At 45.3% G+C, this 24,404-nt stretch overlaps 1 protein-coding gene across 1 annotated transcript in view; it reads left to right on the forward strand.

The window, feature by feature from the left end:
- The window catches only part of sec23ip (SEC23 interacting protein), a 41,344-nt gene that overhangs the window by 4,681 nt on the left and 12,259 nt on the right, over positions 1 to 24,404 (forward strand). Inside the window, exons 4-13 of the mRNA XM_084321791.1 lie at positions 178 to 371; positions 2,747 to 2,836; positions 4,182 to 4,302; positions 5,836 to 5,925; positions 6,579 to 6,720; positions 8,445 to 8,653; positions 10,694 to 10,794; positions 18,323 to 18,478; positions 18,660 to 18,755; positions 20,713 to 20,886. Coding sequence (XP_084177917.1) covers positions 178 to 371; positions 2,747 to 2,836; positions 4,182 to 4,302; positions 5,836 to 5,925; positions 6,579 to 6,720; positions 8,445 to 8,653; positions 10,694 to 10,794; positions 18,323 to 18,478; positions 18,660 to 18,755; positions 20,713 to 20,886 — 1,373 coding nt within the window. The remainder of the gene's footprint in view (positions 1 to 177; positions 372 to 2,746; positions 2,837 to 4,181; positions 4,303 to 5,835; positions 5,926 to 6,578; positions 6,721 to 8,444; positions 8,654 to 10,693; positions 10,795 to 18,322; positions 18,479 to 18,659; positions 18,756 to 20,712; positions 20,887 to 24,404) is intronic.

Here is a 24,404-nt window from a genome sequence, read left to right on the forward strand (position 1 = left end):
AACGTTGAGAGGCTCGCCCAGCGAATTAAATAATTCCCTATATACATTCCAGTTGTGAAGCAGCAGTTGTGATTGGAGGATCAAGAAAAGAGGGTGGGTCTTGAGATAGGTCATTCCCCCTGTGTAAATTGACTTATCAAGTAATCTTCTAAAAATTTTTAAAATGTCTTCCTCCAGTCCAACCGGACCCTGAGAATGTGATGGTGTGCACGGACGGAGGGCGGTACGACGTGCAGCTGTACGACCGCGAGCGCACGGCGGTGTACTGGGAGGAGGAGCCTACCGAGGTGCGCCGCTGCTCCTGGTTCTACAAAGGGGACGCCGAGAGTCGCTTCGTCCCCTACTCTGAGGAGTTCAGTGACAAGCTGGAGGTGCGTCCCACTCGCAGTCCTCTCATTTTGAGGGTTTCACGATTACAGACACAATATCATGTTGTGATTATTATTATTGTAAATGCAATGTGACATGCATTTTTAAAGGCACAATGAGTAGAATTTTACTGAAAAACAATGTATTGACTCATATACAAACATAATCCCTCTCAATCATCACTCATGACCCACTAGAAGTGTGTGGTGGTGTTTTTATCTGCAGAGACCCGTCCCTCTGCCTGTGTTTTCTTATGATGTTGTGCTCTGGGGGTTTCTGGGCGTCAAACCTTTGGGCAGTGAGTGCGTGTAATGTGCATGTTGTGTTGCGTGCATGTATCCCCTCCCTACTTGCCATTTCCCCATGTGGAATACACCTGATTGGATAAAAACTGCTAGTGGGCGCCAGGCGGTCCCTGGTTCTCTGCTCCCGTTTTCAAAAAGAAAATGGCGGCTTGTTCACTTTTCAACTTTCTCTTTTTTATTTTTTATTTTTTAATTATGTTTTTGGTAGATTTGTATTTGTTTGTTCTACCGAGCAGTCCGGTAGAGAGAGAGAGGGAGAGGAAGAACGGGAGACAGAGCGGGGGGGAGACATTCGGCAAAGGACGCCGGGTCCGGGAATCGAACGCAGCACGTTACATGGGTCGCCACTTGGGTGCCCAACTTTCTCTTCTTCAACCTAAAGTTGAACCGATGTAACCCCTGCTTCACACTTACAGAGTTACACACACTGGTGCCTGGGAGCTGCTCAGTACAAACACTGTCTCCTAGTCTTGGCCACTGAGCAGCTCTACTGGAGCAGTTGGGGATGAGTGCCTTTTAGTTTAGTTTATTTGATCATCTGAGACACAAGATTGCACTTACAATGTAATGCACTTAGTTAAAAACAAATGTACTAGGGCAATGTGCTAGGGCAATGTGCTAGGGCAATGTACTAGGGCAATGTGCTAGGGCAATGTGCATGCCAACGGGAAATGTAGTGAGACAGAGGGCAAAAGATTTGGGCAACAAGAGGTTGCCATGCAATCAGTAAAATGAGATTATATTAGATTCAGATTTATTGTCATTATACAGCACAAGTACAGTACAACGAAAATAAGTGTGGCATCCAACCAGAGTGCAAATGTAACAGTAAAGTGCAATAGTAATATACAATGTACAGGAGATTAAACTGGGTATATCTATAATAAAACATAAGATACTTGTGCCATAATGATAAGGATAAACGCTCAATGAAGAAATCCAATCCCTGCAACAAACATCTATGCTACTCATAGTGGTCAAATAAAAAGGTCATATGTATGTATGTATATATATGTGGGTGGGTGGGTGTAGGAGGAAGCGGTTAAAATGTGAGCTCTAGGTGTTGACAATGCCGTTGCTACATACTCTACCACATGGCCTCCCACGAAAAGAAGTTTGGCATCCATAAACTGGGTATAAAATATGTAAATGAGTACTAGTACTGAGTAATAGTGCTAATCAGATGTATGTACAGGGTTGTAGTATTAATATGTACAGCGATACAGGTATAAATCTACAGATATAGATTCTACAGATGTAAAAATGATTTTATGCAGGTATGTACAGACAGCTGTGGATAGATATATATACAGTAAGAATAAATAAATATTATAATACAATAATACAGTATATATATACATATATGGTATATACATCATTATTGTACATGTTATCATACAGAGTTATATGCAGGTGTATAAGTAGGTATATAGAAGAATTATGCAGGTATATTCACTTCAGACAGATATGGATATATATGTGGTAAATATAATATATAAATGTATATACTGTATTTACAGCACTATTCATTTGTACATGCTATCATACAGAGTTATATGGGTAGACTATAGGTACAGGTAGGTCGTTTATTATGATTACACTCATGTAGGGCACTTGTAGACAGTGCAAGCAGTAGGTAGTTCAGAGTTAAAAAAACATGTTGAGGCATCCGCTAACGCTTGTCCAACATTGCCGAACAAAGCTGGCCAAAGGTTGACCAGTGTATCATCGTCACATTATTTCCATTGTGGTTATCTAGTCCGAGAAAGCTTCAGGCTTGTCTAGCAATTGGTAGCACGGATTTATAAAAAGACAGATTCTCACAAACCTTTGTAACAACCCCGCACAACCCTTTGCTCAGGGTTACTTCAACCGTAGCTACTGTGTTTTTTAATCTTAATTCCCCCCAGAATAGACCACAGCTGAATAGTGCAGACAGGTGTGGTTTGGTCCTGTAATTACCTCAGCTCGTCTGATTATATGTGTGAGTTATAATGACCGTTCTGACCACAATTTGTGTGGTTAGATGTGTGAGTGATGATGTGCCCGTCTCTCTCCTCTCCTCTCTACAGGGAGAATACAAGAAGGCCGTGTCCACGAACCAGTGGCACCGTAGGCTAGAGTTCCCATCTGGAGAAACCATCGTTATGCACAACCCAAAGGTACGCATTAGGGTGAATAGGTAGTGGACTATTGTTATGCACAACCCAAAGGTACACATTAGGGTGAAGAGGTAGTGGACCATCGTTATGCACAACCCAAAGGTACGCATTAGGGTGAAGAGGTAGTGGACCATTGTTATGCACAACCCAAAGGTACACATTAGGGTGAAGAGGTAGTGGACCATTGTTATGCACAACCCAAAGGTACACATTAGGGTGAAGAGGTAGTGGACCATCGTTATGCACAACCCAAAGGTACGCATTAGGGTGAAGAGGTAGTGGACCATTGTTATGCACAACCCAAAGGTACGCATTAGGGTGAAGAGGTAGTGGACCAGGGTCATGCACAACCCAAAGGTACACATTAGAGTCGAGAGGTAGTGAACCAGGGTCATGCACAACCCAAAGGTACACATTAGAGTCGAGAGGTAGTGGACCAGGGTCATGCACAACCCAAAGGTACACATTAGAGTCGAGAGGTAGTGGACCAGGGTCATGCACAACCCAAAGGTACACATTAGAGTCAAGAGGTAGTGGACCAGGGTCATGCACAACCCAAAGGTACACATTAGAGTCGAGAGGTAGTGGACCAGGGTCATGCACAACCCAAAGGTACACATTAGAGTCAAGAGGTAGTGGACCAGGGTCATGCACAACCCAAAGGTACACATTAGAGTCGAGAGGTAGTGGACCAGGGTCATGCACAACCCAAAGGTACACATTAGAGTCAAGAGGTAGTGGACCAGGGTCATGCACAACCCAAAGGTACACATTAGAGTCGAGAGGTAGTGGACCAGGGTCATGCACAACCCAAAGGTACACATTAGAGTCGAGAGGTAGTGGACCAGGTTAGCTCCCAGACCTGTTCATAGTATCAAGCTTCTTATGTCACAGTGTATGAACAGGTCTTGATGTTTGTTGGTGAATCTGCCTTGTCTTCTTTACATCTGTTCCAGCAGTGTAGCAGCGACTGCTGGTGAATGAATACAGGAGTTTGTTGTTTGTACAGATCCCACTGTACCTTTCTAGTGTAAAATGAGGCCCTCTATCTCTCTCTCTCTCTCTTTCGGGGCGACAGTGGCTCAGGAGGTAGAGCAGTCGTCTGGTAATCTGAAGGTTCCCGGTTCTATTCCGGCTCCTCCCGGGCAGCGTATTGAAGTGTCCTTGAGCAAGACACTTAACCCCTAACTGCTCCCGATGAGCAGGTTGGCACCTTGCATGGTCGCCTCCGCCGTCGGTGTGTGAATGTGAGTGAATGGGTGAATGTGAGGCATGAGTTGTAAAGTGCTTTGGATAGAAGCTGCTATATAAATGCAGTCCATTCACCATCTTTGTGTCTGCGTAGGTGATAGTCCAGTTCCAGCCGTCGGCCATGCCAGATGAGTGGGGCACCACGCAGGACGGGCAGACCCGGCCCAGGGTGGTCAAGAGGGGTGTCGACGATGACCACGACCAAGTCACCGACGGTAGTCAAATTCCTCTATAACTATTTATTCATTAATTCATTCAATCTTTATTTGATTTTGAAGGATCATTGAGAGCAAGCTCTCATTTACAATGATACAGTAGAGACGATAGAGAAATACAACACATAATAAATACAAAAGAAAAACATAGAAACAGAAAGTCAATCAATTAAACATTTAAAATAATTAAAAACAACGGCAGACTGTGGTGAAGTGGTTTGCTATTCAAGATTTAAACTGATCAATAGATACTAATGAATTGAGTGCATTGCAAAACATTCCATGTTTCTTGGGCACAGAAGATAAAAGCAGAGTTTCCTAATTCAGTGCAAACTCTAGGAACCTTAAGTGTAAACCAATCACCAGAGTGAGTGTGATACAGTCCAGAGTTCCAGTCCAGTAATGAAGTGATGGAGGGTGGAAGGAGATCACCAATGAAGTGATGTAGGGTGGGAGGAGATCACCAATGAAGTGATGTAGGGTGGGAGGAGATCACCAATGAAGTGATGTAGGGTGGGAGGAGATCACCAATGAAGTGATGTAGGGTGGGAGGAGATCACCAATGAAGTGATGTAGGGTGGGAGGAGATCACCAATGAAGTAGGGCTGTCTTAAATACTTTGAAGCTTCGTTCGATGGGCATGGGATTCGAATATGAAAATAAAATTTGATTATATAAAAAAATATATATATATTTTAATTTTTTTGCAAAATCAACTCTGCCTCTCTTTGTTAATTACAACAAGCAATGCTGTTTGTTATTTAAGATGAGGTCGGACTCGGCACTGACAGATTTGTGTTCATTGTGCTGCTTTTATAAAGCCTCAAATGACGGCTTACAATATTTCATGAAAGCAAAGTGTTTCGTTTGTCTAAGATTTAAAAAGGTTTAAACTTTACAGCACTGACAAAGTTGAACAAAGTGCTGTACAAGTCCCACAACATAAAAAAAAAAGTATTACATTTTTGTCTTTTCTTTTATTTCGAAGCTTCGAATTAAAATCGAATCTCGGCCCGAAGCTTCGAATTCCAAAAATAACGAAGGTCAGCCCAATGAAGTGGTGTAGGGGTGTAACGATGCATCGATTAATCGAACTGCATCGATTATAATGTGACGATTCAACTGCATCGATTTGAAAATGTTAGAATCGATTATAATCGAAATTAACCAAAAAAATAAAAAAATCTTTAATGTTATTTTTTTTGTGTGTATTGTTTTTATTGACCTATAGTTCATTCATGCTGAGTGAATCAGTTCCCCCAGCCACATTTGTGTATTCAAATTTTTTTGGGGAAGTAACTGATAGAAAATGTATAGAAAATGTATCGAATCGAATCGTGGTCAAATGAAGAGATTTCATGATATATTGAATCGTTACCTGAATAATCGCAATCTAAATTAATCGTTGTGAGGTCGCATCGTTACACCCCTAGTAGGGTGGGAGATCAACAATAATGGCCTAACTAAGTCTAGTCATAGGGCCCACACTGGAAACTGGAAGCGTTTCTGATGTGTGTTGTTTACTCATTCTAGGAGAGATGCCCAAGGTGGATCATCTAGTGTTCATGGTGCACGGCATCGGGCCCGTCTGTGACCTCAGGTTCCGCAGCATGGTGGAGTGTGGTGAGTACTGTCTCTAAGCATGGTGGAGTGTAGGCTGAGACGATATGCCATTTGGAAGAATCGATAAATCGGGAAAAAACTATTCTGTTAAAAAAAAATTATACTTTTTTTTATAATATATTATATATTTAACGATAGTTGGCCCACGACACACACACACACACATGAACTAACATTAAATAATTGTTCTTTTTTATTTAATTTTTATTATCTTTTCCCCCTTCTTTTTCCGTTCTCCTCCCCTCCCAATGTTAGTCGTTATGCCAATTCCCAATCCCCTTCCTGGTCGTTGTGCACTCTACCCCCTACCGTCGGTCTGGGAGGGCGGAGACTATCACATGCTTCCTCCGACACATGTGTACCCAGCCCACCACTTCTTTTCACCTGGCAGCGCGGACTCTCACTGGGAGAGTGTAACGTGTGGAAGGTCACACTACCTCTCCTAGATCCTTCCCCTGCTGTGCATCTTTTTTCTTTTTTAAGAAAAAAGTATTTAAAACGTTTAATTTTTATTTAAAAGAAAGTACAAAAAAAACGATTTCACGCAGTTATCGATAATTATCGATAAGTGGATAAGTGGTCTCAGCCTTAGTGGAGTGTGGTGAGTCTCTTAACGGTTCCTCTAACCTAGATGCACATCCCTCTCTCTCCAGTGGACGACTTCCGCAGCGTGTCCCTGAAGCTGCTGCAGAGCCACTTCAAGACGTCCCAGGACGACCAGACCATCAGCAGGGTGGAGTTCCTGCCCGTCCAGTGGCACACGGCTCTGCACGGGGACGCCACAGGTGTGGACAGGTGAGAGACGGCTCTGGCACATTCTCACTGTAGGCCAAAGGTTGTTTATTCAAACTCGGTGACGCGTTCTTCTCACTGCAGGCAAAAGGTCATTTAAGGCAGAGATATACTTCAGCGTCGGCTGTAGCTGATATCTTGCTAGACTGACATACTTCCACGTCATGGAAAACCTGGACAATTTACCAAAATGACCAAATATCCTCGAAAAAAATCGATGTTGTCCTGGAAATGTTTAATTGTATTTTAGAAATACCTCACTCAGATGGCCTATCTCACTCAATTACCTCACTCAGATGGCCTATCTCACTCAATTACCTCACTCAGATGGCCTATCTTACTAAATTACCTCACTCCGATGGCCTATCTAAACCTAGCTGGTATTTTGTTTGAAACTCGACTGTTGGTAGAATTATAGCAGCGCAAGTTTGACCCCCACTCCCTTTTGTTTTTGTCCACCATGGCATTTGACAAGCTCATGATTATTCTCCTTATTGTTAAAGTGCTGTAAAATCCTAACTGTAATGACTACTAACTGTACATTTTGCATAGCTAAGAAGTACCTAATGAGTTTTACGGCAATGTACAGCACAGTATTCTCTCTGAGCTGAGTGAGCGATGCATTTAAATGTGTGGATACTAGGGCCTACCGGTAAATTATATGACTGTTTGTGTCCTGGATTGCGAAGAAAAACTCTTGGAAAAGTCCTGGAAAATTATTTCTCAAAAAGACTGGGAACCCTGGTCAGTTCAACCATAGATATATATATATATATATAAACACTAGATGGCTCAAGGCAGAGTCTCCCGTGTAGTTCACCAGTGGCCATCTTGCTTGAGTGGACTACTGCTTTAAGGTAATGATCTGCACAAACAAAAATACTCTTAACTCGCTGAAATCTTGACAGATTTACAAACGGTTTGGTTTATTACAAACGTTAACCTGGCTATGATTCTTGCTTGGAAGAATATTTAGATTAAACATTTTTTTATTTTCATATGAAAGTCCATTATAAGTACCGGTATGCATCTATGAGTTCGACGCCCGGGTTGCTGTACACCGCTGAACCACTAGGGGGCTGTGCTGCGTTGTGTTGTACAAATGGCTATATCTTCGGACTTCCTCAGCCAGTCTTTCTTCGATTTGGTCCATGTTTGTAATGTAGTTCATCACAGTCGATAATGGAATGCTCTGACCAAGCTCCCGAGATGATAAATGGTAAATACGGAAGTACGTCAGAGGAACACGTCTGCTCTGCGCTGTCCACGTCAGCTTGCGTTGATTTGACACGCAGTTACATTCTTGGCCAGCTGCATGTAGGCGTCGCCGGTAGGCTTGGCCGCAACCTACACAACCACTTTGAGGTCTGACAATAAATGAAGCATTATTCAACTCTGTGACTTATTCTCACTTTAGGCCAAAGGTCATTTATTCAACTTTTATTTCCAATGCCAGTACCAATTCTGAAACAATACACTCTTATTATCATTTCTCTAATAGAGTGAATCATCTGCCACCATTCCCAATTGACCTATCTCAAGCCCTGCCCTCTTTTATTGATCCTCCAATCACAACTGTTGCTTCCCTCACTATTGAACATTTGTGATTGGAGGGTCAAGAAAAGAGGGCGGAGCTTGAGGCCGGTCACTTCATTGCTTTTTGATGGACATCAATACCAAAAGCTGGCGCTAGTAAGTGTTTGTTCTCCTCTGACGTGTTGCTACAGGAGAATAAAGAAGATCACCCTGCCCAGCACCGGACGCCTGCGCCACTTCACCAACGAGACCCTGTTAGACGTGTTGTTCTACAACAGCCCCACGTACTGCCAGACAATCATGGACACCGTTGCCATGGAGATTAACCGAATACACGCCCTGTTCATGCAGAGGAACCCGGACTATGGAGGAGGTGTGTCGGTGGCCGGGCACAGCTTAGGTAACAAGTTTTTGGTGTTTTCCTGGTGAATTCCGGGGCAGGTGAGCTGGGACAGGCCCCGGGGCGTGATTACCAAACCAAGCCGCATTTCTCGGAGACGCTCTCTGATTGGCACTGACTGACGCTCTCTGATTGGCCACTGACGCATTTGCCCAATCCGTGACGAGCTGTGTCTTTGCCCATTTCCACGTCAAACAGCCTGCAAACTACCTGGCGTTCTATCGCCATGCTCTAAGACAAACTCTAACCTTAACCAACTTCGAAAGAGTGCCTAAGCTTAACCGTCGAAAGAACTTGCCGTCACGCTCTAAGACAAACTCTAACCTTAACCAACTTCGAAGAGTGCCTAAGCTTAACCAGTGTAGAAACAGGCGTCGGCCAATCAGAGAGCGTCTCCGAGAAATGCGGCTTGGTTTGGTAATCACGCGCCCCGGGTGGGCAAGGTACATAGACACGTTGTTATTAATGTGTTATTTAATGGGTTTGGGACATGTGTTGGTGGTGGGGGTGTAACGGTATGTGTATTCACCCTGCGACTTCACGGTACAGTACATGCAGCCATACGACAGATATAGAGGGGGCTATACGACACTAGGTGGAACACGTCTCAGGGGGGACTACAGTATACGACACTAGGTGGAACTAGAGTTGAATACATCTCAGGTGGGACTATAGACACTAAGTGGAACTAGAGTTGAATACGTCCCAGGAGGGACTATAGACACTAAGTGGAACTAGAGTTGAATACATCTCAGGTGGGGGGGGACTGTAGACACTAGGTGGAACTAGGGTTGAATACGTCTCAGGGGGGACTGTAGACACTAGGTGGAACTAGGGTTGAATACGTCTCAGGGGGGACTGTAGACACTAGGTGGAACTAGGGTTGAATACGTCTCAGGGGGGACTGTAGACACTAGGTGGAACTAGAGTTGAATACGTCTCAGGGGTGACTGTAGACACTAGGTGGAACTAGGGTTGAATACGTCTCAGGGGTGACTGTAGACACTAGGTGGAACTAGGGTTGAATACATCTCAGGGGTGACTGTAGACACTAGGTGGAACTAGGGTTGAATACGTCTCAGGAGGGACTATAGACACTAGGTGGAACTAGGGTTTAATATGTCTCAGGGGGGACTATAGACACTAGGTGGAACTAGGGTTGAATATGTCTCAGGGGGGACTATAGACACTAGGTGGAACTAGGGTTGAATACGTCTCAGGGGGGACTATAGACACTAGGTGGAACTAGGGTTGAATATGTCTCAGGGGGGACTATAGACACTAGGTGGAACTAGGGTTGAATACGTCTCAGGGGGGACTGTAGACACTAGGTGGAACTAGGGTTGAATACGTCTCAGGGGGGACTGTAGACACTAGGTGGAACTAGGGTTGAATACGTCCCAGGGGGGACTATAGACACTAGGTGGAACTAGGGTTGAATACGTCTCAGGAGGGACTATAGACACTAGGTGGAACTAGGGTTGAATACGTCTCAGGGGGGACTATAGACACTAGGTGTAACTAGGGTTGAATACGTCTCAGGGGGGACTATACAGACAAGGTGGAACTAGAGTTCAATATGTCTCAGGGGGGACTTTACGACACTAGGTGGAACTAAGCTTGTATTGCCAAATTCAGATGATGAATAAGATGTTGAAGCTTGTTGATGCATGATGACGAGCAGACGGAGCAGCTTAACAACACTGGGCTGTTTCTCCTCCTCCCCTTTACTACAGGTGTCCCTGAAACAAAACCACGAATGAATGATGTGTTTGTAACACAACAGGGTCCTTACAATAGGCTGACAATGTTAATCTTTTCTTGTTAACAACTGGAAACACACATATTCTTTATTTGTTGATTTTTCCCCCTGTTGTACCGAACCGTAACCCCAGAACCGAGGTACGCACTGAACCATGTCTTCTGTGTACCGTCACACCCCTATTTGGTGGTGAGCTGCCAACATGGCTGGCTTCATTACACTACTATTTGCCCAGTAAATCTAGAGCTTTGGTCTGGTTCCATGCTTTACTGTCGCAGGTTCCCTCATCCTTTTTGACCTGCTGTCGAACCAGAAGAATGACTCCTCCGCGCCCCCTGTGCCCACTGCTAACGGAGCTCCGCCTGTAGACAGCAGACAGGTGAGAGGTCACCATCCATCGTGTTCATTAGCTGAAGAAAAGACCTCCGTTTGAAAGGCGGGAGTAACAAACCGTATACCCACTGAGAGGGGTGTGCTCACTGTGATCAGATCCCGCCCTCTTTTCTTGATCCTCCAATCACAACTGTTGCTTCCCTCGAACAAACAAAAGTTGTCCTTCCGAGGGGAAGCAATGGTTGTGGTCGATATCTTTGGGAGACATTTGCGGCTGGGTGGCGCAGCGGACTAAGCGCTCGTCACCAACGCGAGAGACACTGGTATCGAATCCGGCTGTCAGCGTTGCCTCCGGCTTGGCCGGCCGTCATACTGGCTCAATTGGCAGAGTCAGCGGGAGGGAAGCCGGTGGGGTGGTATTCTGGTCGTTGTAAACAGCGACTCCTACAGGTCGGTTGGGGCGCCTGCACAGCAAAGTCAGGAAAATGGCGGGGGCAGTGTGAGCCTCCTACACGTTACTCCTCGCCAAATGAGAGTCCGCGCTGGCAGGTGAAAAGATGTGACAGGCTGCCTCCACATGTATCGGAGGGGACATGTGATGCAAGGCTTCTATCCTCCCTACAACCGGCCAGTGGGGGGCATATGCGAGCAACGATCAGGACAGGACAGGGAGAATTGGCACGAGAGGTAAATTGAGATGGGGAGAAAAAAATCACAGAAAAAGGAGGAGAAAAAGTAAATAAAAAAAATTATAAAAACAGGAGGAGAAAAAGTGGATAAAAAAAAAAGTATTAACTCATTGACTGCCATAAGCTTTCGCCATCTTTACTAAATGGCGGTCCCAGTCGATCCCATGGCGATCGCAATTACTTGTGTATATTGGGCATGGATACCATATGGGAAATAATAGCTCTGAGGCACCAAATCTTCCACAGATTTCTTTGTTGTGATCCACTCCTAGGCGGAAACAGCCGGAGTGGATCACAAGACAAGTGATATCCTCAGTTCCCAGTTCAAAAGGTAGGCGATACTGCCACCTGGTGAGATTCGATCGGCATTGCATTTCCAACGTAGGCATATGAATCAGAGACACCTAGATGGCTCCGGCTGACAGAATAGAACGGGGGTCAAAGGAAAAGATCAAAGGACCAAAACCAGAGAAATCTCAAGTTTCAAGTTTCTTTAATAGTTGTCATACAGAAGTACAGAATACTTTCATACAAAATGCTTCTTACTGTTACGCTCCAGAGACTGTGCTAGACAAGATGGTATCAAATAACATAGTATAGCATGTAAATTAGAAGTAGAAAATGAGGTCACAGTGTTCAGTATAGACATATGTACAATGTTCGATGCAGAATAGACGTAACTGAGTTACCATATAATATACAATACTATGCAGTGTACTAATGTACAATATTATATAGTGCAAAGCAGAAATGCAGAAATGGGATGAGGTACAATTTAGGTACAATTTACAGTAAGGTGTACGAGTTGTAGTGCAATCCTTCATCAATAAATATAAAGTGTGGGGAGTGGGTGCTACAGTGTGTTTGTTTAAAGTGAGTGTGTGCTATAAAGTGTGGGGAGTGGGTGCTACAGTGTGTTTGTTTAAAGTGAGTGTGTGCGTGTGGATGTGTGTGCTATGTGCGTTTGATGGTTGTTGTTGTTGTTGTGTAGTGTTCATTGTTCGTTAAGCAGCCTGATGGCCTGGGGATAGAAGCTTCTTCTGAGTCTTTCTGTGCTCGCCTTGAGACTCCGGTATCGCTTGCCTGACCGCAGCAGTTCAAAGAGGCAGTTGTTCGGGTGGCTCGAGTCCTTAATAATTCTCTTAGCCTTCCCCCTGCACCGCTTGTTGTAAATGTTCTGGAGGGTGGGGAGCCCCCCTCCGATTGTGCGTTCGGCTGAACGTGTCACTCTTTGTAGTCCGCTTCGGTCTTGTGCAGTGCTATTCCCAAACCAGGAGGTGATGTTGCCAGTCAGGATGCTCTCTATTGTACATGAGTAGAAGTTTTATTTTTTTTTTGATCCACTTTTTCTCCCATTTTCTATATTTTCTCCCATCCCAATTTCGTATCATCCAATTCAACCCTCCCCTGTCACGAACGCTGTTTCTTGCCTCCCACAAGCCGGCTGCAATGTGGACTAAGTCATACATAGCACAAGTCCCCTCCGGTACTTGAGGTAACAGCAGTCGCATCTTTTCACCTGCGCAGCTCGATCTCTCAGTGGCGAGGAGTAACGCGTGGGAGGCTCACGCTGCCCCCGACACTTCCTGATTCTACTGCGCAGGCGCACCAACCGACCTGTAGGAGTCGCTGTCCACAACGCCCGATCCCCACCCATCAGTTTCCCACCCCCTAATACGGCCAATGTGTATTAGTATGAACGACCAGCTAAACTGAAAGCAATGTGGAGCGCTGGGCTCGAACAGGCGAGCCCAGCGTCTCTGCATTCGTGGCGAGCGCCTTGCCCACTACGCCACGTAGCCGCCCCATGAGTAGAAGTTCTTAAGGATCTTCTGACTGACTTGGAACTTCATTAGGCGCCTGAGGAAGTAGAGGCGTTGTCGTGCCTTCTTCACAACACTGTCAATGTGTGTGGTTCATGTCAAGTCCTCGGATATGTAGGCTCCGAGGTACTTAAAGCTGTTGACTCTCTCAACCGGTGCGGTGCCCCGTCGATGCTGAGGGGGCTGTAGTCCTTTACCCCCGACCTCCTGAAGTCCACAATCATCTCCTTTGTTTTGCTGACGTTCAGGGAGAGGCTGTTTTCCTGGCACCATCCCGCCAGGACCTTGACCTCTTCCAGGTAGGCCCTCTCGTCGTTGGCAGAGATCAGGCCCACCACCACTGTGTCGTCGGCAAATTTGATGATTGTGTTGCTACTCCGCTGAGCCACACAGTCGTGTGTGTACAGGGAGTAGAGGAGGGGACTCAGAACACAGCCCTGGGGGGCCCCTATGTTGAGGGTGATGGATGAGGAGGTGCAGTTGCCTGCTCTCACCACCTGGGGTCTGCCCGTCAGGAAGTCCAAGACCCACTGGCAGAGGTCATAGTTCAAGCCCAGGTCCCTGAGCTTGGCTATGAGTTTGGAGGGGACTATGGTATTGAATGCCGAGCTGTAGTCGATGAATAGCATTCTCACATAGTTCCCCTTCCTCTTGTCCAGGTGTGATGCTGCTGTGTGCAGCACATGGGCTATGGCGTCCTCCATGGACCTGTTGGGGCGGTATGCAAATTGCAGGGGGTCCATGTTGATGGGGAGGGAGGAGCAGATGTACGCTTTACTAGCTTCTCAATGCACTTCATGGCTATGGAGGTGAGAGCTACAGGGCGGTAGTCGTTGAGGCAAGCAGGCTTGGATTTTTTGGGTACAGGGATAATAGTGGACTTCTTCAGGCAGGTGGGGATGACAGCCTGTTCTAAGGACAGGTTAAATATGTCAGTGAATACCGGGGCCAGTTGGTCGGCACAGACTTTTAGGACGCGGCCGGGGATGCCGTCCGGTCCTGCTGCCTTCCTGATATTCACTTTTTTAAAGGTCCGCCTCACCTCATGCTCTGTTACCCTGAACACTGAGTCTCCATCAGCAGCAGACCCCCCCCCCCCCCCCCCCCCCAAATCTCGGGTTTCTCTGGGTTTTGGCGTTCAACGCATGGCGAGATAACCTGATTTTTCTCGGGTTTGGCAGAGAAAGAGTTAAGTAGTCAAACACTAACGCCGGGGGGGGCGGTCAGGTGGCGTAGCGGAGATTGCGCTCGTCACCAATGCAAGAGGCTGCGGTCTCGACTCCCGGAGTCAGCATTGCTTGGGGCTTGGGCTGATCGCTATACTAACCCGTTTGGCTGGGTTAGGGAGAGGGCAAGCCATGGGTGGGAATCTGGCGTTGTGGACAGCGATGCCTACAGGTCAGGTCTGGGTGCTTGCTCAGCGGAGGCAGGACTTGATGAAGGCAGCGTGACCTCCCACGCGTTACACTTCACCAATGAGAGTCCTCGCTGCCAGGTGAAAAAAGAGTCACTGGCTGTCGGAGGAAGCACGCGGATGACTTCAGGGTTCCCTTGCACCGACCAGTAGGAGAACATGCGCACAACAACCAGGTAGGGGAGGGGGGCGAATTGGCACAACGACTAAATTGGGACGGGGAGAAAACAGAGAAAAAATCTGAGAAAGAGAGGATTAAAAAAAAAAAAAAAAACACTAACGCCGGGACCTCACCAGGGGCACGCATGTGTTTCGTGCGAGAACAGCTTGCGTGGCCATCCACACCGAGTCCAACTTCAGAGCGGGCGGAAGGGCACGGAGGAAGGCACATTTACATTGGAACAGCTGTAAATGCCTAGTCTATATGTGAAGTCAGTCCCCGGTTGAAGATTTTCTTTATATTTTGCATGTATAACCTGTTATTATCTCATTAATTAGAATTAGGGATGTCCCGATCACATTTTTATGCTCCCGATCCGATCCCGATCATGTGATTTTGAGTATCTACCGATACCGATCTTTCCCGATCCGATCTTTCACATTAGTAACCGATTAATATATATATATATTTTAATTAATTTAAAAAAATATTATTTTTTTTTTCTATTTTTCTCCCATCCCAATTTCGCCTCGCCAATTCTTCCTTCAATTCTCCCCTCCCCTGTCTCGAACGTTGCTAGACTATGCCTCCCACTGGTCGGCTGCAGTGAGGACCAAGCCTTGCATCACGTGTCCCCTCTGCCTCTATTCTTATCCTAACCCATGTTTGCGATCTGATTGGCCACTGACGTTTCTGGACATGTGCGCCCAATCGTGTGACGAGCCGTGTCTTTGCCCATTTCCGCGTCGAACAGCCTGCAAACGACCTAACGCCTAGTTTATCACTGGTTAAGCTTAGGCGTCTCTTTCGAAAGTTGGTTAGAGTTTGGAATCAGGGCTGGCGTTCTATCGCCATGCTCTAAGACAGGGGTCTCAAACTCAATTTACCTGGGGGCCGCTGGAGGTAGAGTCTGGGTGAGGCTGGGCCGCATCAAATATTCCACAAAAAGGGTTTCAAGCATTCAAAAAAAAGTACAACTGATCCAATCTTCTCAATCCTTAGCAATAACATTTCAGAACATGAACAGTTCTTCAGAACATGAACGGTTCTTCAGAACATGAATGGTTCTTCAGAACATAGGCTTCTCAGTGGTGTCAGTGGACTCATCCACAGCTATGGAAATGCACTGTGCATTTTATTTTCTATCACAAAGCTGTTTAATCAAATCACCAGCCAGTATTTCAGTTATTCTGGTTGCTGTGCGATCTGAGGGGGCTTTGCTTTTGTTTGCCTTCAAACATGGTCTCCATCACTCAGTCATACATTATTTTCAAATTGCCACCCTTCACAAGAGCTACCGTTTCTTGGCATATAGTCACATTGGTTTGGTGCTGGGACTCAGGATGAATGCATATTTTTCAGTCCATTCACCTTTTGAATTGCAGTCGACTTTTCTTTTACTGACCATCTTTGAAAATGGCTAGAAACTAGGCTAGTAGCTACATTTATCTCACGGAGATAAAACTGGGAGCGTGTTTACTGTAGATGCGCTGTCAACTGACTCGGACTGAAAGAGAGAGACGACTTGCATTCCGTGAAGACCCGCCCTACTCCCCTACTCTGCATCTGATTCGCAGACTGTGGGTGAGGGGGGGGAATGCTGACGGGATGCTGAATGTGATTGGACCAGACCCGTACACAGACACAGACAGTGGCAGTGCAGCCAGCCGCTTATGCAGAGCACTGCTCGCAGTCAGAGGAGATAGCGAGGATGCATTTGCCTTCCACTTTACTTGATATCACTCCGGAATCACGTTTCAACCAAGTCACTAACATAACGTTGCTGTCATGAGCCTGCGCTATGGTAGCCTACAAGTGACGTCTCGGCAAACAGTAGCGAGCGGGCCGCATTAACACTACACTTTGATGTCAAGTAGGGGGCCGCAAAATATCATCCCTCGGGCCGCAATTGGCCCGCGGGCCGCGAGTTTGAGACCCCTGCTCTAAGACAAACTCTAACCTTAACCAACTTCGAAAGAGTGCCTAAGCTTAACCGTCGAAAGAACTTGCCGTCAGACGATTGGTGCACATGTCACATGACCAGAAACGTCAGTGGCCAATCGGATCGCAAACATGCAAACATGGGTTAGGATAAGAATTTAGGCGTCTCCTCCGGTACACGAGGAGGCAGCTGTCGCATCTTTTCACCTGAACAGCGCAATCTCTCAGTGGCAAGGAGTAACACGTGAGAGGCTCACGCTGCCCCCGATACTTCTTGATTCTGCTGTACAGGCGCACCAACCGACCTGTAGGAGTCGCTGTACACAACGTCCAATCCCCATTCCCCACCCACTGGCTTTCCCACCCCTAACACTGCCAATTGTGTTAGTATGAACGACCAGCCAAGCCAGTAGCAACGCCAAGAGCTGGGCTCGAACCCAGCATCTCCTGCGTTAGTGGCGAGCGCCTTGCCATTAGTAACCGATTTGACAAATTTTTGTCAGAAACAGGCGAAGCGAGACTGTTGCCTCAATAGTCCCTCGAGGGGCTCGAGGTGGCTCGAGTGCCGGTGGCTCACATTACATTCACCCTGAATGTTGACGTTATCCAGGTGAAAAGTTAACTTCATTCAAGCGAGGCATTGCAACCGGAGTAATCTAAAAACTCTGCCTCCAACCTGCTGCTTCATGAGAGCAATGGCGCCATCGTCTGTAAAAATCAGGTGACTGCAAGTTCTGCAACTAGTGGATGTCCCTCATCCTTGACATAAATCATTTGATGTATAATTAAATCAAAGGAAATGCATTTGTTTTGGCAAAATTCTTCTGCTCTGTGTGACAATAAATAAATGAATGATGATATGCAATTTAAAACCAAAACTAAGGCCTCAGTATGAGTTTAAGACGTGAACATGGTCATGTTTGTTGAATTAAAAAAAATAGCAAAAAAAAATAAAAAGATCTTCTGAACGGGACATCCCTAATTAGAATGTTAGAATACATTTTAGAATGGTGAAATCAGTGTGACTGTACTCCTGCAAAAGTATAGTATGGTTTATTTGTATTGGGAAAGATACAGACACATTAGCTGGTTGAACAACATCTATATGTGTGGTAATAATACAGATATGTGTGTTTAAATTTTACTAGATGTGTTTACATTTTGGGAGTTAAATTATGGAATAGCCTTAGTGACGGGTTGAAGTTGTGTACTTCTCAGGGGAGATTTAAAAAAGCTTTAAGGGTAAAGCCCGCTCGCGGCCGGTGTGAACAGCGACGCCCGTTAACATGGGAGCGAAAGTGAAGCGCTGATCGCTCGCCTGTCTCACGCCCACGTCCGGTGCGTTTGGCCCGTAATACATTTTGGTGATCGCTAATGACGAGCAGTCAGAATGGAATGTCAGTCATTCATGTTGACGCTAGCTTATGGACAAAAATCCAGAAGATAGAATTCAGATGATATATATTTATTGTATAAAGTATATTTTAAAGTTATTTGGCTTACTGTGTGTAATGTGTAACGTCATCCTCGCTTCATCCTTCAATCAGGCGGCCGCTCCCGTTGCCGTCCCCCCACCTGCTGTGGAGGAGGAGCCTAAAGAGGAGGGGGAGGAGTTTGAGGATCTTTCCACTATGCTGGAACCCCTGGGCCTGTCTGAGTACAAGAGTGTCTTTGATGAGGAGAAGATTGACATGGAATCTTTTGTAAGAATAGAAAAAAAGATATACTAATAATTCTTATTTCTTGTCGTGTTACCTAAACTTCACAGGAGCATCCTTGGGAGACATTGTTGTATTAATATGTGCAAATCACTAAACGCTTGCTAGCAACATTTTGTGGACGTCTATTAATTTTGTCCCTTTTTATTTCCTTGCATTCTTTCAGCTCATGTGCACCATTGAGGACCTGAAAGAGATGGGGATTCCACTGGGGCCCAGGAAAAAGATCGCCAAGTTTGTCAAAGAACGACTGAATAAACTGGTGAGCCTTCAGTCACATCCTGTCTCTTGAACACCTGCAAGGCTTGCAGACTGATAATTATTAATTATATAATTAATAACAAGTATTATATTCTATAACACGTTAATATTTGATTTTATTTTTTTTATATATTTTTCGCCCAAGCCCCCTGGGCTCCTTAACTTTGATTGGCTCTCCAGAATTTTCCCCAGGGATTTGGGTTTGAATAAATTTAGTAGACACCTATAGGAACACTTTGGTGAAGAAAGTTTCACAGATTGTCCAAACATCTTGCTAAAATTCCCTAACTAGTAGTAGTATAGGCATAGTAGATTACGTAGTAGCAAAGTGCATACTAGTAGAAGACAGTATGCAGATTGTTTTCTTTCTTCATATCAGATATTGATTGAAGACGTTTATTTTTAGCTGACGGCAGAACATTGGGCGGGTTTCAGCTGTCCTGACTGTGGTGGGAAGTTCGAGAATAGCCATTAGAGATCAAGTCAAGAGTTTTAATTGTCACAGCATACAAGTATACAATGAAATGCGGGAAGATGGGTCTATTAGAGATAGCTCCATTAGAGATAGGCCCATTCGAGACAGCTCCATGGCTGTATGTGTATTAACCGAATTTCCCCAAGGGGATCAATAAAGTGCATCCTTATCCTTATCCTTATTAGAGATAGCTCCATTAGAGATGGTTCCATTAGAGACAGCTCCAAATGATTAGGCCATGGTTAGACTAGTGTTTTTGTGGCTCGTTTTTATAGGTTTTTGAATACGTTTCATGTCCCTATTACACAGAAATGCGTTTTTTGGCGTTTTTTTGTGGATACGGCTGAAACGCTAAATTGTGTTTGCGTTTTGGAGAAACCCTAAAAAACGCGCCGACAACAGCCGTGTAGTCTGCACGGAGCCGTTGTTGCGAAAACGCCCATGCGCAGTAGATACCACACAACAGAGTTTGTGTGTGTGGGTGTGTGTGTGTGTTTGGGACAGAGCTCCGGGAGCTCAGCTCCCAGCTCCGTGTCCCGGTGTCCCAAATAGCTGCAGCTACCATGTGTTGTCAAGTTATTGTTATAAGGACCCCAGTCCAAGCTACAACAGTCTGCATTCCCTTAACAATTGTTTGTATTGAGCCGTATTGTATTGTACCCATTATGCAATATGTTAAATAAAGTTTACATCCATTCATTCTGCTAGCATTACCACTGGCTAACATGAGCTAGCATTAGCTATCAGACCCTGTTAGCTCAAAGCTCCTCTTTCAACTTAACAAACATTAAACAAAAAGGCCCAGTCATCTATTCACCTTTGTTTAATACACACAGCGTTGTCTCTAATGTTATCTAACTATTGATAGCTCCCGATATCATCAGTTTGGTGCTGGCTAAGTAGCGTGAGCTAACGTTAGCTTCTAGCCACAATGCTATACTGTTATAATGGCAAATTCCATTGACGTTAGCATGCAGCTAACAATGCTACCGATCTTTTTTTAGACTAAACTATCCGCTCTTGGTGGTCACTTGTGTTGATGTTAGTTTTGTTTCATCAACAAATGACAGGCAGAACACACAGTGAATGTATCCGTTTTGTTTATTGCACTTTTATTAGGCTTTGCTGAAAAAGAATTGCTGCATTGAGTAAATAGGCAAGATGGTGGCGCGGCATAGGCGCCTGCCTTGTTGACATTTTCTTTGCTGGAGCTTCCAGGAAGTGTATTGGCACATTCAAGTTATGATTGGTTGAAATTGCCTTCATGTTCGCCACCTACTGCTTTGGCAGTGTACTACATCAGTGTGCTCGGGTGACAAAAACGAAAGTGTGACTCGAGGCTGCGACGTCGCGGCGAAACGCAAATGAAAATGAAACGAAAATGAAACGAGATAGGTCCATCGCTGGCACCAGTCAAATCACTGCAACACTTCCATCTTTCATCATCACTGAAATTCAAGTTCTTTCTCACCCCTGTCGGCAGGCTTTACATCAGGCCGCCCAAGAGCAGAAAGCAGCCCAGGTGAAGGAGGTCATCCAGGAGGTGGCACCACAAGCCACACAGCCAGTCCCCAGTATCAACAAGCTCCCTGTGGGCAGAACGGTCTCCTCCATCCACGTTGTTGATTACAACTACTTTGAAGTCGGCACTGGACAGGTAAACCTAACAGGGAAGCCCCCTCTCAGCCGCTTAGTCAGTTGAAAAAACTAAAACAAAAGGCTGGCTGCCACAAAACAGTCACATCTAGAGACCTCAAAACCTACTCTAGCGAGGCCTTCAACCTTGAACTGGAGAGTCTGGACTGGTCAGATGAACTCAATGGTACACTGGTTGAAGAAACATGGCTTGGTTTCAAAACCAAATTCTCAACAATACTAAACGACATGGCCCCCCTAAGAACCACCAGGGTGAGCCGAGCCGTGGATGCACTCCGAAATACTGGCCGCTATGAAAACCAGAGACAAAAAATGCTCTGAGTTTCGTAAAAGTCAGTCAAAGCTTACTAAAAGCACGAGCAGTGAACTCCAAGCCCACGTGACTGAACTCAAACTAGAAAGAAACAGACTAAGAAACGACGTAAACTCCATGATCAAAACTGCAAAAAAGAATTTCATCAATGACAAAACTGAGGAAAACAAAAACAAACCACGTGAACTTTGGAAATTACTCAATAATCAACTAGGATGCAGTAAAAAACTTAAAACCAGATTCTCAAACATAAACATAAAAACGGACAACACGCTCATCACAGACAAGCTGGATGTAGCCAATTACTTAAACATTTTCTTCACAAACATAGCCACAACACTGGTAAACAAACTACCCTCCCACTCAGGGCTTTATGGGGTAGAACACATAGTAGCTTACTACAAAAACCTAGGGGTCCGCAAGGACGACTTCAAGCTGGAAATGGTAACAACAGATGAGGTACTCAATAAACTGAGCGCCCTCCAACCTAACAAGGCCACTGGCCACGACAACATCCCTTCCAAATTCCTCAGAGACTCAGCAGCCGCCATCACCCCAATCATCACACACATAATAAACCTCTCCATAAAACAGGGACACGTCCCCAAGGACTTCAAAATTGCGAGGGTGACCTCTCTGCACAAAAAGGGCAGCAAATTAGACCCAGGCAACTACCGCCCTGTTTCTATTCTCACCTCCATCTCGAAAGTCATGGAAAAAATAGTCTACGAACAGGTCGAAAAGTACCTAGCGGAAAAAAATCTAATCTACGAATTCCAATCTGGCTTCAGAACATCCCACTCCACTGACACATGCCTTCTCTATTTGAATGACCACATCAAACAAGAGGTGGACGCAGGCAAATACTGCGGCATGGTCATGCTGGACCTACAAAAGGCCTTTGACACGGTCAATCACTCCATTCTGATTGACAAGCTAAAAGCAATTGGTTTTGATAGTCTATCAGTGAGCTGGATGCAATCCTACCTTGAGGGGAGGGAACAGATGGTGGAGGTAAACGGTACCCTATCCCCCCCCCTCACAGTGAGCTGTGGTGTTCCACAAGGAAGCATACTAGGACCGCTACTGTTCCTAATTTATGCAAATGACATGTCGTCAGCTTGTGACTGCAACTTGTTCCTGTTTGCGGACGACTCAGCCCTGCTGGTCTCTGACAAGAACAAGTTACAGGTTGAAAAAAACCCTCAGCTCGGAACTAGGCAGAATCTGCATATGGCTCGCTGATAACAAACTATCATTACACATGGGCAAAACAGAGTCCATTCTCTTCGGTTCAAATAACAAACTCAGCAAGACCGACGGCTTCTCAGTTACAGTGGGTGACAATATTGTCACAAGGAAAGATGAAATTACCTACCTGGGTTCCATCCTAGAGGCTAATCTCTCCTGTGACAAAATGGCATCCAATGTAATAAAAAAAGTCAACCAACGAACTCGATTCTTGTACCGGATCTCCTCTCTGGTAAACAAGAATACCCTGAAGACTGGCAGGAGCACTCATTCAGGGGTACTACGACTATGCTTGCCCCTCATGGTACCAAAGCACCTCAAAGGCGCTAAAAACAAAATTACAAACATCTCAAAACAAACTGGTCAGACTACTGCTTGACCTTACTCCTAGAACCCACCTCACCCCTGCCCACTTTGACAACCTAGGATGGCTTAGAGTAGACGACAGAGTACAGCAACTTGCAATGGGCCTGGTCTACAAGATACACTACACGACCAAGGTACCCATGTACATGTCAAAATACTTCCCAAAGGTCAGTGAATACCACGATCACAACACCAGAGGGAGCTCCACAAATCATGTTAAACCCAGATTCGGCTCAAATAAGGGACTAAACACGTTTCGCAATTATGCCACATCAATGTGGAACGCCCTACCCAAAGCTGTAAAGGAATGTGGATCACTACCCACTTTCAAAACCTCTCTCAAGGGACACCTACGGGAGACTGCAATTCAACACTGGCCCCTGTAAATATCCTAACCCAACCCCCTCCAATGTACAGTCATTTACCTAGTATGGTTTTGTCAATAGTCCAATGTACAATTTTGTTTGTACAGTGTCTCCCCCCCCCCCCCCCCCCCTCAATGTACAGTTTTGCTTGTTTATACAGTGTACCCCCCCCCCCAACCACCTCCAATGTAGATTACCCAGTATGGTTGTCAATATCCCAGTGTACCCAACCCCCCCCACCCAACCTCCTCCAATGTACAGTTTCTACGTCAAATGTATATACTCCCTTTTCCTGACTCCTTCTGTATCACAAACAGTACTGTATTTGCAAATCTGGTATGTCATAAATGTATAGATGTAGCAGTACTGACTATCTGTATGTCATGTATGTCATATATGTCCTGATGAATTGAAAATGGGGGACCCTGATGTAAACAAGACGAAAGTCTTTCTCTGGTCTGCATCCCCTTAACAATTGTGTGTATTGAGCTGTACTGTATTGTACCCATTCTGCAATCTGTTAATAAAGTTTTCAATCAATCAATCAATCAATATCGGTCAGTTAATATCAGTCATTAAATAATGTTATGTCTCGGGCGCCCCAGTGGCGAACCACATAGCACGCTCAGCCGCGACACGGCCGACCCGGGTTCGATTCCCGAACCCTTCGTTATTTGCCGAATGTCTTCCCCCCACTCTGTCTCCCATTCCTCCTCTGTCTCTCTCTACTGGACTGCCCAATAGAAATAAAGCGATAAAACGCCAAAAAATAAACCATTAAAAAAAAATAAAGAAAATGTTTACCGGCAACTACAGTGTAGTGTATTGAGAGAAATTAACTGTTACACTGCTGAACGCTATGCTGGGTACATTTGTTTTTGAAACCCAGACAAATTCCTTGTAGATTATATGTTATTGGCGATAAAGAGACCCCAGATTCGGACCCTGAAATCATAATAACTCTGTATTGATATTCTCCAGGTGTCAGTGGTCTACCACGCTCTGGACTTTGACCCTGAAATCATAATAACTCTGTATTGATATTCTCCAGGTGTCAGTGGTCTACCACGCTCTGGACTTTGAGCCTGAAATCATAATAACTCTGTATTAATATTCTCCAGGTGTCAGTGGTCTACCACGCTCTGGACTTTGACCCTGAAATCATAATAACTCTGTATTGATATTCTCCAGGTGTCAGTGGTCTACCACGCTCTGGACTTTGAG

Source organism: Notolepis coatsorum, assembly GCF_963971535.1.
Source record: "Notolepis coatsorum genome assembly, chromosome: 9".
Lineage (NCBI taxonomy): Eukaryota > Metazoa > Chordata > Actinopteri > Aulopiformes > Paralepididae > Notolepis > Notolepis coatsorum.